A 14,659-nucleotide genomic window follows, 5' to 3' on the forward strand; every position below is an offset into this window, starting at 1 on the left:
TCAACTAGACAAAAAATTGGCAAACAAATAACAAAACTAAACCAAACTTGTGAACAAATGGACTTGGTAGACGTTTACAGAGTGGCCAGCACCACCATCAGAATAAACATTTTTCTTAGCCGCACAAGGCATGTTCTCCAAAACAGAACATGTACTAGCATATAGAACATGCACAAGCAAATGCAAAGAAATTGAAATTATCCCAGGTGTACTGTTGTATCATACTGCAATGAAATTGGAAATTAATGACAAAAGAAACTGCAAAAACACCATAAACACAAGGAAATTAGAAACATGCTCCTGAATAATGAATGGGTCACATTAAAGAAATAAAACAATATTTACAAAAAAAAATGCAGATACAACTTACAGGTACCTGTAGGATGCAACAAAAGCAGTCCTCAAAGGAAAATTTATACTGGTGAATTCCCACATCAGGAAAATAGAAGGAGTACAAATAGACAATCTTGTGCTGTATGTCAAGCTTCCAGGAAAAGATCAGGTCAAGCCCAAAGAAGGCAGGAAATTATAAAGCTCAGAGCACAGATTAATACAATAGAGACTAAGAAAACAATACAAAGAATCAATGAATTGCAGAGTTGGTTTGTTGACAAAATAAATAAGGTTGATAAACTCTAGTCAAATTTATCAAAAAAAGGAAAGTAGAAACTCAAATTCAGGCAACAAGGAATGAAAAGGATGAAATCACTACAGAGCCTGTAAAAATTCAGAAGATCATCAATATCTACTTTGAAAATCTTTACTCTCATAGAACGAAAAACACAGAGGAAATGGACAGATTCCTAGATATATGAACTACCATAGTTGAATGAACAAGATATAAAACTCCTGCATAACTCATTATCAGCCATGAAGTTGAAAATGTAATAGAAAACTCACCAACAAAGAAAATTCCTGGTCCTGATGGATTCAGAGCTCAATTCTACAAGAAGTTTACAGATTTAATGACAATTTTTCTCAAACACTTTACTGAAATAGGAAGGCAAGGAATTCTCCCTCATTCATTCTGGGGACAATTAATTACCCTGATACAAAAACCAGAGAAGGACCAAACCAAAAAAGAGAACTACAGGTCAATCTTAATGAATATAGATGCAAAAATTCAAAATAAAATACTAGCAAACACAATGCAACAAATCACGAAGAACACTATGCATCATGACCAAGGGAGATTCATTGCAGGTTTGCAGAAATGGTTCAACATACACAAATCATTCATGTAATACAGCATACCAACAGAGCCAAAGACAAAATCACATGATCATCTCAATAGATGCAGAAAAAGCTTTTGATAAAGAATAATACTCATTCAAGATTAAAAAAAAAAACTACAGAAAATAGGAATAGATGGTATTTAACTTACTCTGATACAGCCAACATCATACTGAAAGAGCAAACACTGAAAACTTTCACTTTACAAGCAGGAGCACAACAAGGATGTCCACTGTCACCACTCCTATTCAATACACTTCTGGAAGTATTACTATGAGCCAGAGTAATTGGACAAGAGAGAGAAATAAAAGGAATAAGGACAGGAAAGGAAGATGCAAAATTATCATTATTCAAACAAGACATAATACTCTACATAGAAGACCCAAAAACTCCACCAAAAGACTTATAGATTTAATAGCCAAATTGAGTAGCACTGCTGGCTAATTATATCAATACTCAAAAACCAATGTCATTCCTATACACAAACAAAAAAAACACTGAGAAATAAATTAGGGTAACCACACCAGTTTTTTAGCAGCTAAAAAACTGAAACACTTAGGAATCAATCTAACAAAGTAAAAGATCTACACATTGAAAATTACACTACTCTGAAAAAAGATCAAAAAGGATTTTGGAAAATAGTAATAATTCTTTGCAAATGAATAAAAATCAACATTGTGAAAATGGCCATAATCTGAAAATTGTTGCACAGATTCAATACAATCCCAATTAAAATACCGTAAGAATACCTCACAAATCAAGAGAAAACATTCCTAAAATTCATCTGGCCCCAGCAAAGGCCTAGAATACAAAGAGCAATGCTGGGCAAAGAAGGAAACGCAGGAGGCATCACAATCCCTGACTTGAAATTATACTACAAAGCTACTGTGATAAGATCAGCATGATACTAGCCAAAAAAAAAGACCTGAAGCTCAGTGGAACAGATTAGAAGATGCAGACACAACTACAAACACACTCAGCCACCTACTCCTTGACAAAGGGGCCAGACATGTTCACTGGCAGAAAGATAGCCTCTTTAATAAATGGTGCTTGAAAAACTAGCTTTCCAAATGCTGAAGACTAAAACTTGACCCACGTCTGTCACCATGCACCAAAGTCAAAATGGACCAAATATCTAAATGTTACAAAAACACTAAATCTACTGGAAGAGAAAGTAGGTAAAAATCTTAAAGAAATCAGAGTAGGCAGAGAGTTTATGAACAAAAAATAAATTGCACAGCAAATACTTCAAAGAATCAACAACTGGGATCTGACTTTATGGAAAAGTTTTGCCCATCAAAAGAAATCACAAACAAAGTATAAAGAAACCCCAGGAATTGGGAAAACATTCTAGTCACCTGCCCCTCAGACAAAGCACCTCTACCTAGAACACAGAAAGAGTTATAAAGTCAGGGCCCAAATTCAAAGACCCAATTCAAAAATGGGCATCTGAGATGAATACATATGTCTCTGATGAAAAGATAAAAATCAAATAAATATTTGAAAAAATGTACAACATCATTGCTCATTCAAGAAATGCAAATTAAAAGAACACTGAAATTTCATTTCACTCCAGAAGGAATGGCTATCATTAAGAAATGCACCAATAACAAATGCTGGAGTGGATGTGGGGAAAAAGGAATCCTACTCCACTGCTCAGGGGAGGGTATATTGGTGAAACCACTGTGGAAATCAATGTAGACATTCCTCACAGAATTAGCATTAGAAGTCCCAATGAACCCAGCTGTTCCCTTTCTGGGTACTTTCACAGAAGAATTAAAAACATACCTCAATGATATATGTGCACCCAAGTTTACAGCAGCACAATTTGCCATAACTAAATCTTGGAAACAGCACAAATGTTCATCAATGAAGGAATGGATAAAAATGTGATTTTTTTTATACAATGGACTATTACTCTGCTATAAAAAAAAGATAAACTTGACACTTTTATACATAAATGGACGCAACTGAAGCATAGTTATTACAGAAATACATCAGACCCACGGGTGTTAACGTCAGATTGTCTCCCTAGTGTAAGAAACTGAAAGAGAAAATAAAACCCAAAATGTACAATAGATATTATGAAAGAAAAAGAAATTGCTCAAGCAAGGAACTGAGCTGAGGGAAAGGAGAAAAATAAGGAAGGGAAAAAAATATATATATTTATGTGTGTGTGTATATATATATATATATATATATATATATATATATACACACACACATATATATGTTACATGGATGGCTGGGTAACTGTACTGCTGATGTCTAACAGTTCATTGAAAGGAACAGATAATTTTTCTCTTCCTTTCTAATAGTTCATTGAAAGGAACAGATAATTTTTCCAATTGCATTCTGTTTTCTGAATACAATTTTTTGTATTTTGAACAAAAAAATTTTTTTTGAACAAAAATTTCACTTTATTAGCCTAATTTGCGAATAAGATGAGAATGAGGTTGTGGTCAGGTATGAAGAAAGAGGGTGAAAACTTGTGATGGTAAAATCCCTTCAACACTCTGGTGCAGGCCTCAATCACTGCAGCTTCACTTCAGTCAACAGAGCTGTGATCCATACACTGAAAATGCCTCCTGTTCTCCACTGTGTGGCCAGTAACTTTTCACTTACACTGTGATGAAGTCTACCAGGTTGCCTTTACAAGGAGTCATGCTGTCAGGAAAGAAATTTACTAAGGTGTCCAAGACATGAGTTCGTTGAGCATAGGTGTGATTCACATCCTAAAAGCCTAAAGCTCTAAAATCTGAACCACATTTGAATACAGCACAAGCTAGGAGCTGGAACTCTTTTGCCTCTTCTAGGTCTGAATAATCCACAGTTATAAAAAGATCACTTTGCAAGTATTTTAGAGCACTAACAGGATCTATCTGGGCCTTTTCTTCAAAGCTGTGTTTTCTCATGAGGTATGTGCAGTGCCTCACCAAATAATCTTTTGAAAGTCAACACAGCTTCAGTGACCACAAGTCATCCAGTCTCATCTTTACAGAACAAGATTTTCCTGCCTTCCCACCAAATAAGAAATCAACCTTATCTAACTCATCATAAACAAGCTGATGGGCAAATCTTGGACATGGTTCTTTATCCTGTAGACTTTTACTCGGACAATCCTTTGCAGTTTGATCATTCTTATAGACACAACACCAACTAGTCCTCACAGTGTCATAAATACAGAATGAATTTTTCACATTCTTTTCTCTCTTTTCCTTGTCTTTGCAGAGTCCACATAAGACATCTATTTCATTCACTTCTGCATCAACAGTTGTTCTCTCTGTGAACCCTGTCACCGAGACCATCCCACAGTCTTTCTTCATACCATCTGATATTATATCTACATGATCAGAGTCCACATCATAAACAAAGAAAACATTCAAATAGGTTTTTGGTCTCTCACCACCAAACACCTATAAGCAACTATTTTTTCAGTGGAATAACATGCAGTGTCCTATCCGGGATAGGATGTCTTCAGGCCCAGCATTACAGGAGTCCTCTTAAAGAAGTTTCCAGGTTTGACACTGACAGTTGAAAAAAAAAAAAAACACACACTGAATTGTGATTCACTAGCTGTGCTGTCATCTATGCTGCCATTACATGCCAAAATTCTACCACCAAAGATGTAGATCTTATGTTTTTCTGAATCCATACACATCTGATCATCAAACACCAATTTCAGTCCTCCATCAGCAGCAGTATCTTCACTTAGCAACATCCATCTGTTTGTGTCAATATCATAATGGTATAAATTACTTTTCAGAGACTTGCTGTTCCTCAGAAAGGAATCCAAATAACGTCCCAGTGTACAGACCTGCCTCTGTTGAATATCAATGCACATTTTATCACATTATCTGGCACTTGGGCCACTCTCTTTCTCAGTATCTTTAGAGATACATGTCCTCTGGTTCTCTTTCACACTGTATGCCCAGAAGTCAGCAAGATCTTGTGTTCCATCCAGGCCACGAAACAAATAAAGTCTCTGTCTGAACATCAATAACCATCTGATGGCCCCCTCTCATTCCTGGCTGGATGTCTTCCCCATCACCTTTGGTGCTTTGGGGAATGATATAACTCCATTGTGGTTTCTATTCCTGTTGATTGATAAACTGAAGAAGCCATCATTGACAGCTTTCTCAATCAATTCTCTGTAAGCATCAAAACCACTCCTCAACACCAGTTTGCTGTGCAGATCTGTTAACATAGGATGTTCCAGGGCTATCTTAGTTGTCCCTGGCAGTGATTCAAGAGCCTCTGTGTAGTTGTGTTGTCTGAAATACTTTAGGCAAAGGCCAATGGCTTCCTGTTCATGGTACTTGCTGTACCAGTCAAGACATGGTTGTACAACATCAGGATCATCAATACCACTAAGGTCAATATACCAGTTGCTAAAGTGAAAACTGGGCACCCACACAGGAGTGGAACTACCTTAATGAATCAAAAAGGAAACATTTGCTCATCAATTCCATGCTTCAAGGTGAATATTTCCTTGTTATAGTCAGTCTTTAAACCACTAGACAATAGCTCTGTCATATTTTCTTCATTCATTCCATCAGGCTTAATTACTTCAAATTGCAGACATGCATTTTCTCATATTTCCCAAACGTGATATTCTGAACTATAGCAGGTCATTCAAGCTTTAGAATCAAGTAGTGGGGAGGACAGTTGTTCACTGAAGACCATCTTGAAGACTGGTCATGTGGTTTATCCACTAAAATGTTCTTGGGAATATAGGTAGACCAGAAGGAGGTCCACTTCTCTAGCACATAGGGCTGAACCTGGCACTCGGGAACACTAGCAACATCACCACCAACCGCCATCCTGCCAGCACCATAGCGGCCAATTTTGCATGCTTATATCTGGTAATCTGAACAACTAATTTGAAAACAACAATATGCAATACGACAGCCACTAGTGAATTCCCACCATCTTGTCTAATGAAACTCTATCATTTCTAATGTTTCTATTTTTAATTTTCTTTAGTGATTGGATCAATCTTCAATTCTCCAATCTGATAATTGGAGCAACTTCCTTGAAGATGACAATGTGTAATGTAACAACCCTTCTGTTCTCAAGCCCTGTATCATTTTTTGCTTTGTTTCGTTTTTGTCTACATTGTTGGTACTTTGCTATTGTTCTTTTTCTCTGTATTATTCTCTTTAAAATAAATCTTCAAAACAGGGCGGGAAGATGATGTGAGTGTTGCACACACCACAGGGCAGGTAGCTTGCATACAATATAAGGGAGGAAAAGAGGCTTGCGCCCTCCCACTTTTGCTGTTGGTGTGTCTGCTCTCTTCCACCAACATTAAATGTTGCCCCTATGCCATGCATCCCAGCCTTAGACCCAGGATTATGGACTGAATCCTCCACAAAATGTGACATAAATAAACCTTGCCTTCCTTAACTTTAGGTGTCAGCTACTTTGTCCGAGGAATGAGAAAAATGTGACTAAGACAAAAGTTACTACCAGAAGTGGAGTCATTCTTCCCACTCTACCTGACCAAGGGGTTCCACAGTCTTCGGGAATAGCTTTTGCAAAGTTCAGAAAGAAGTTGAGATGCTGCCTGAAAGAGTACTGTTGGAATGCTTAGGCTGTTCTGAAAGGGAGATCCAGGTCAGAGCTCAGAAGACCAAAAGGCTCACACAAACTGCCAGTAAACACCAGGCTTGGGAGCTTTTTGGTGGGAAGGACTACACTGGCTGTTGTTGGACTCCAGTTGATGTCTTATGGCTTGACAAAAAGTTTGTCAGCATTTTGCTCATGTCGAGAGAATGTCCCTGAGACGTAGATTAAGAGCAAAGGACTAATTAATCTCACAGAAGATTTTTCAACAGTCGTATCTTTAGCCAGTGGCATGACTATTGTTCGGGGCTTTTGGTCAGATTTATGTTACAAATCAGAGATCACAGCACAATGACTTAAAATGTACATCTGACAAGAAACAAAGCTCCAGTAAAGCTGTGCACTACAAAGATAAGAGTTGAGATCTTGGCTGCTGAGAAGGAACACAAGAATAGAAAACATATCCTGAGGGCATAACAACAAGCAGCAAGTCTCCATCTTTGCAGCCTCAAAACTGCAAAAGTGAAAGACTGCTTTGAGGAGAAAGCCACAGCACTGGGTTCCATAATGGTGGTAGCTGCACCACGTTACTGAATGGGAGCAGCACAGCAAATTTGGTCTTCAGGATAAGAGGATAAGAGTCCCAGTGATTTGTGCACTTGACCCCTACAGCCAAGGGAGACAAAAGCCGGGCTGGTTCTCCAGTTGACAACAAAACTTAGCAAAACATACATTGTACAGGATTTAGGCACATGCAGAATGCAAGATTTATAGGGTTAAGGATGCTTCCACACTGATTTCAGAAGAGCTGGTGGCCAGTGTGCCTCTGGGAGGGCAGTGGATGAAAATGTAAGCATAAAGCAAAAGGTGCAGTAAACACTGAACAAGTTTGGTGCAAACAGCAACATGGATCATCTGAGGAAACCTTAAAGGACGGATCAAAGCTAGCTCAAGAGAGAAGCCATGGTAGCCACAACCACTGGAAATGCCAAGGGATGGAGCCCCCAATTCTTTTGGAGTTCCCATCTTACCACACATTACATCAGATGCTGGACATGTAACTAGCGAATTAATGTCTGACCTGCTGAATTTTGGACTTGCTTTGTCCCCAAGTGGACTGAATGTTGGAAGTGTTTTGTCATTTGAACAGGAGGCTTGCAGAATGGCTTATTTTTGGAATAGGGTGGAAAACTTAACACTATATTAAAAGTTATTACAATATAAAAGTGAAAAATAAAACTTTGATGGTAAGAAAAAGAACATTTATGAAAATGATGATATTGGCTAAGTAGGAAAGAAAAATATGCAATACAGCCTGTATCTCCCAATATAGAAGGGAAAACATTAAGTCCATAGAAAATAACCATACTTGAAACTAAAATGTACATTTTCCAATTCAACATATTTAATTAAAAGACACGATGTATTCAGCAGAGACATAAAAATACAGAATTATGTACACTCAATATTTCCATATTAAACACAACAAATATACAGTATAAATTTGTATAAGTTATTTACTGAAAACAACACTATGCACCTACTTTAGGACAGCTCCATGTGGGAATGGTACTCTCTGCAAAATTTGTGAAGATGTATTGGCATTAAACATGGTGCACTTTCTCTGCAGAATTCCATTATATGAAAAATTTTCACATGAGTTTCAAAAGCGGCTTGAATGTATGTATAAAGTTTTTCTCCAGTGAGGCTTCTTTCATGTACTTAATGATGGGTGTGGACTAGCACTATTCCCACATTACTCATATACACAGGATTTTTGCCCAGGATGTTCTTTCCTATATGTCAGAATTATTATGTGTGCAGAACTTGCACATTATATACATACATAGGATGATTCCCCAGTGTGAATTCTTTCATGTACTTTACATTCACTCTGCCTTGTGAAAGCATTCCCACATTGCTTATATACATGATTCCTTCCTAGTATGAATTCTTTCATGGGTTCGCAAATGTTGGATTGTGGGAAAAGCTTTCCCACATTGTATACATACATAGGGTTTCTCCCCTGTGTGAATTTTCTCATGAATTTTACAATAGGCATGTGTGGTGAAAGCTTTCCCACATTGTTTACATACATGGGGTTTCTCTCCACTGTGACTTCTTTCATGAATTCGACAAACAGAGTTTCTGCTGAAAGCTTTCCCACATTCCTTACATACATAGGGTTTCTCCCCTGTGTGAGTTCTTTCATGCATTTTGCAATCACAGTACCTGTTGAAACCTTTCCCACATTCCTTGCATACATAGGGTTTCTCCCCTGTGTGAATTCTTTCATGTATTTGACAAAGATGTTTGGTGGAGAAAGCTTTACCACAGTTTTTACAAACATAGGGTTTCTCCCCAGTGTGAACTCTTTCATGTGTTTGACAGAGACGTTTTGTGCTGAAAGCTTTCCCACAGTGTTTACATACATAGGGTTTCTCCCCAGTGTGAGTTCTTCCATGAATTTGATAATTAGAGTTTCTGCTGAAAGCTTTCCCACAGTGTTTACATACATAGGGTTTCTCCCCAGTGTGAGTTCTTTCATGAACTTGACAAATAGAGTTTCTGCTGAAAGCTTTCCCACATTGCTTACATACATAGGGTTTCTCCCCTGTGTGAGTCCTTTCGTGTACTTGACAAGACGTGCGTGTTCGGAAAGCTTTCCCACACTGTCTGCACACATAGGGTTTCTCTCCTGTGTGAATACTTTCATGTATTTGACAAGATGTGCGTGTGCTGAAAGCTTTCCCACAGTGCTTACATGCATAGGGTTTCTCCCCTGTGTGAATTCTTTCATGTATTTGACAAGATCTGCGTGCAATGAAAGCTTTCCCACAGTACTTACATACATAGGGTTTCTCCCCTGTGTGAGTTCCTTCATGTAATTTGTAATCAAGGTGCCGGTTGAAATCTTTCCCACATTGCTTACATACATAGGGTTTCTCTCCAGTGTGGGCTCTTTCATGTATTTTACAATATGCATCTGTAGAGAAACCTTTTCCACATTGTTTACATACATAGGGTTTCTCCCCAGAGTGAGTTCTTTCATGACTTCGACAACGAGTATTTGTGCTGAAAGCTTTCCCACACTGTTTACATACATAGGGTTTCTCCCCAGTGTGAACTCTTTCATGTGTTTGACAAAGACGTTGTGTGCTGAAAGCTTTCCCACAGTGTTTACATAGATACGGTTTCTCCCCTGTGTGAATTTTTTCATGTATCTGACAAGATCGGCGTGTGCTGAAAGCTTTACCACATTCTTTACATACATAGGGTTTCTCTCCAGTGTGAAGTCTTTCATGTATTTTACAATATGCATCCGTAGTGAAGCCTTTCCCACACTGTCTACATACATAGGGTTTCTCCCCAGAGTGAGTTCTTTCATGACGTCGACAATGAGTGTTTCTGCTGAAAGCTTTTCCACACTGTTTACAAACATAGGGTTTCTCCCCAGTGTGAACTCTTTCATGTGTTTGACAATCACGTTTTGTGCTGAAAGCCTTCCCACAGTGTTTACACACATAGGGTTTCTCCCCTTTGTGAATTCTTTCATGGACTTGACAAGAACTGCATGTGCTGAAAGCTTTACCACACTGTTTACATACATAGGGTGTCTCTCCAGTGTGAAGACTTTCATGCACTTGAGAATTTATATGGGTGCTGAAAGCTTTACCACATTGTTTACATACATAGGGTTTTTCTCCAGTGTGAAGTCGCTCATGTATTTGACAAGATCCATGTGTGCTGAAAGCTTTCCCACACTGCATACATACATAGGGTTTCCCTCCACTACAATTTGTTTCATGGATCTGATCATTATTGGGTGTGTCTACTTGATTTATATCCACATTAACATCTGGAGTACAAAGGAATAGTTCTTCATATTGATTCCAACCTTGATATTCAGAGCATTTCCATAACTCTTCACTTCTGCAAAGAAAAAGAAGTCACAATAAAAAGGATCATCATATTAATGACTTACCAAAGCAAGTTCTGTTTGTTGCCTGCTAAGAAATTTGGACAATGAATTAACTGAATGCCTTGCAAGATACGTTCAAAATCACCATTCCCAAAAAAGCAGTATTCATTTGGGAATTTTAAAGTTACTATATTTTGAAATACAGAAGACTTAGCTTCATTTTCAGCATTTGGTTCATATGAGTATCACATACTGATCATTTTGATCTTTCCCCCATCACAATCCCTTCTATCCTTAACCTATTCTTTTTCCTTAACCAATTTGTCTTCCTCATCTCCAAAAAACCAGTCTGTCCTTTCTATATCAATTATTATTTACTGTACTCTCTTAATTTGCATTTTGGTTTCTCACATGAGAGTTATTTCTCTCAACACTATGGGAGGAAGACCCATCCATTAATTTTGGCAAAGACATAATATAGTTTATCTTTTTGGCAGATTACGGAATACAGTTTCATTTTCTCTTCAGTGCTCACAGTGAAAACCAGGTCTTAGTACAAAATCTCCAACTTTTTAATTTGTATTTTAGACCGATTTTCAATGATGATTAAATTATTCAGGGTGATTCAATTTGCCATTCATCAATACCTGCTTCCCACAGTGCTAGTTTCACAAGAATGCACAATCACACAAAGCCTATCAACAATTTTCCTTATCCATGAATACACTGATAGATATCTAAGGTGATTCACGGCTTACTGGCTCTAAATTGACATTCTGTGAGGATAGGTATGCATGCATCTGTATAATATGATCATTTTGATACTTTTGAGAATATACTCAGAAGTATGTCTTGATCAACTTTTGGAGACATCTGCATACTGATTCTCAGACTGACTTTAATTAAAATTCCACCAACCTTCTAAGAAGGTTTAATCACAAAGAACTCAATACCCTGGACAATGGCTTGAAAACATATTGAAACACTACCATTAATTTGAACTTTGAATAACTGTTTCAAGGTTACCAAGTTTTGGATATCACATCTGTTATAATCAATACATATGCACAGAGTTAATAAAGACAACTTCCTGTCAAAACTCAAAGTTTATTCTTTTCATATACAGATATATACATTACCTAAACATATTTTTACACATGTTCATGATGCAATGGTCAGATTACAAAATGAAGTTGCACACATCTTTGCAGAACATTTCTTACATTAAACTGAACTTGCCCTCATTTCTTTGGTTGTCATGCCTCTGCTCAGACACTGACTCATGAGGAACATACTTTTCCCTTGTGAGTGCAAATTACCTTGGACTTCTCCAGTAATTTTTGTGTTCTTTTTCAACATCTTGGTTATCCCCAACTCTTCCTGAATTATAGACAGAAAAATATAAAGACTCATCATATTTATACATAAGAATTAATACATTTTAATTAGATTCAGGCATGAGCTATTCTTCAAAATGCTTTCACATTCTTTGTAATCAAACAGCAGTGATGAGCAACAAAGGATATTCTCTGATAGTATAAAAAGAGAGAGCTGTCATCCTTACCTATGGCAGCGACATGACTGAAGATTTCCCCCATCACATCTCTGTAGAGCTCCCTTTGGGATGTATTCAGCAAAGCCCACTCCTCCATGGTGAAATTCACAGCCACGTCCTCAAACATCACTGCCTCCTAAACAATCATACATACATTTCTCAAAGGTAGTTGGAGACTCACAGCCTAGGATATTTTAACTCCTCTCATAGACAGCTGAATTGAAGGCCTAGCATGGTGGTGCATAGCTAATCCTAACACTCAGGAGGCTGAGGCAGGAGGATTGCCATGAGTTCAAGACCAGTGTGGGTTCCACAGTTAGTTCAAGGTTAGCCTGAACTAAATACAGAAAGAACCTGTCTCAATAATACAAAACAAAATAAAACAAAAACAAAACAGTTAAATGGAGGCTGAAATGTACAAATCTTAGTTCCATATCTTGGTCATTAATTCCATGTATAGCCATATGTTTTTCAGACTGCAATTATGATACTAGATTGCAATTCATCCATCAGCACATTAGGAGCACTGATTCTTTTGCTGGATCACTGCAGGGGTACCTGTGCACTGTCTAAAGCAGAGCTCACAGTGGGAGCCTACAAAACCACCATCCACAAAGCAGAGCAGAAGATAAATATTGAATGATAGGCCATAGGTAAAATCTATTTTCAAATCTCATTATTGATGTCATTAAGTCCTTTCTTTGATGCACTTAAGCAGCATTCTGAAACCTGAATTTGGCTTCATAGAAACAAACACAGTTGAACATCAAATATGGTATATAAATACTAACAAAAGTATTCATAGAAAAAGTTTTATTGGAACAGTCTATGAACAATGAAAACGGGCCAAGGTTGCAAACTATCTTAGAGCTCAGTGTCACCTTCTACTCAGACATAAGAGATTCTAGGCTGGTCTGAGAGGTAGATGAATAAAATGTATTATATCCATTGAAAACCAATATATCACAAGATATGGTGGTACATGCCTGCAACCACAGCACTTGGGACAGTGATGCTGGAGAACTGCCTTGATTTTAAGGCTGGACTCTGTTACATAATTATGTGAAAGACAAACAGACACCCTGACTCAAACTCCCAGAAACAAAGTAAATACAAGTTGGATTTGTTTAAAGTTATAGCTATACAATATAATGAAACTCTCACAACATTCAATACCTTCTAAGCAAGGAAGGTAATAGCATCCATAATATGACTAAAAAGCATTCAAATTCCACAGTTCATGAGACAGTACCATCACTAGAGAAAAGGACAAATAGATTTCAAGAACGGAACACAGAATTCAGTGAGTTCACAGGTATGTGGAATACGGATCATTCATAAAGCCGGTGGTATTTATCTCTAGAAAAAAACACAATCTCTTTATGTTTAGTGAGAAACAGGGATGTGTTTGTGAGCCTGGATTGCATATAGCCTTCTATTCTACCTGCATTATATGTTACATATTGAAATGTTAAAGATAACCTTGAATGCTTGAGAACTCAGTGAAAAAACTTACCAAATGTGAAAAGCTTTTCCTAAAAAAAAAAAGTATCAAAATTAGAAAATACAAGGGATATAAACAAGGAAGTAATAAATGTCATGTGTGCCCAGTATAAATATTTTGTATACGGAATAAAAATCAATGAACACAAATCTACAAAACAATCACTACAACATATCTAACTGAAGAAAAAACATGGAATAAATAACAAGAACCAAACCTTTCTTAAAAATCACTAAAGAAAATGGAAGAGTGGGAGAGAACAATAAGGACACAGATTTATGGGAGAGAGGAGAAACTATTGCTACACTCTACATTCATTTCCTTTACTTTAGAGTTTACCAACACATACAGACCAGTAGCTTCTTTCCACTGCGCAGAGAACACACTGTGCTGTTATTCCTGGAGAGAGACGTAAATCTTTTCAAGTAAACTTGAAAAGTCCTGTGTCCCAGGACCAATGACATGGATGAGAAAGCACTTGACTCTTGATTCACATATCATCACTTGTGACAGAAAAATACCTTCTCAAAATAGTTCTCTTCACAAATCTATAATAATCACTTACTGAAAATGCAAAGGGGTGAAATCAAAAGAACATTTTTCATACAAACTCACACATGGTAAACTTAGGAAAAGTCACCAAAGTGGGACAGTGGTCATCCACGGGGCAAGACAGGGTTGAGTCAGGAAGGGTATCAATCATCTGTACGCTCTGAAACAATGCCAAAGGCCCAGTGAAAAATATTTTTCACTTTCTGCATATTCCCAGGTTATTTACATTATAAGTGTTAAGTCTAAGCAATAATTTTGAAAAGAAAGTTTATTGCAAAATATTTAACACAAAATTGCCAATAAGAAAGGACACATTAATCTATAT

General features: G+C 37.3%; 1 protein-coding gene and 1 pseudogene across 2 annotated transcripts in view; both read right to left on the reverse strand.

Annotated features, from left to right (window-relative positions):
* Positions 1–3,854: 3,854 nt before the first annotated feature.
* On the reverse strand, positions 3,855–6,056 carry LOC102027016 (annotated as a pseudogene).
* A 2,128-nt stretch (positions 6,057–8,184) lies between these two features.
* Positions 8,185–14,659, reverse strand: part of LOC102027346 (zinc finger protein 709-like) — a 30,028-nt gene continuing 23,553 nt past the window's right edge. The window contains exons 2-5 of one of the 2 annotated variants that reach the window (XM_013508419.1): positions 13,795–13,813; positions 12,288–12,414; positions 12,043–12,103; positions 8,185–10,734 (exon numbers count right to left, since the gene is read on the reverse strand). In XM_013508419.1, the coding sequence (XP_013363873.1) occupies positions 8,724–10,734; positions 12,043–12,103; positions 12,288–12,405 (2,190 nt within the window). In that variant the 5' untranslated portion in view covers positions 12,406–12,414; positions 13,795–13,813 and the 3' untranslated portion in view covers positions 8,185–8,723. The remainder of the gene's footprint in view (positions 10,735–12,042; positions 12,104–12,287; positions 12,415–13,794; positions 13,814–14,659) is intronic. The other variant, XM_005411751.2, reaches the window with a different exon arrangement.

This window comes from Chinchilla lanigera, unplaced genomic scaffold (genome assembly GCF_000276665.1).
Source record: "Chinchilla lanigera isolate Chin_1 unplaced genomic scaffold, ChiLan1.0 scaffold00145, whole genome shotgun sequence".
Taxonomy (NCBI): domain Eukaryota; kingdom Metazoa; phylum Chordata; class Mammalia; order Rodentia; family Chinchillidae; genus Chinchilla; species Chinchilla lanigera.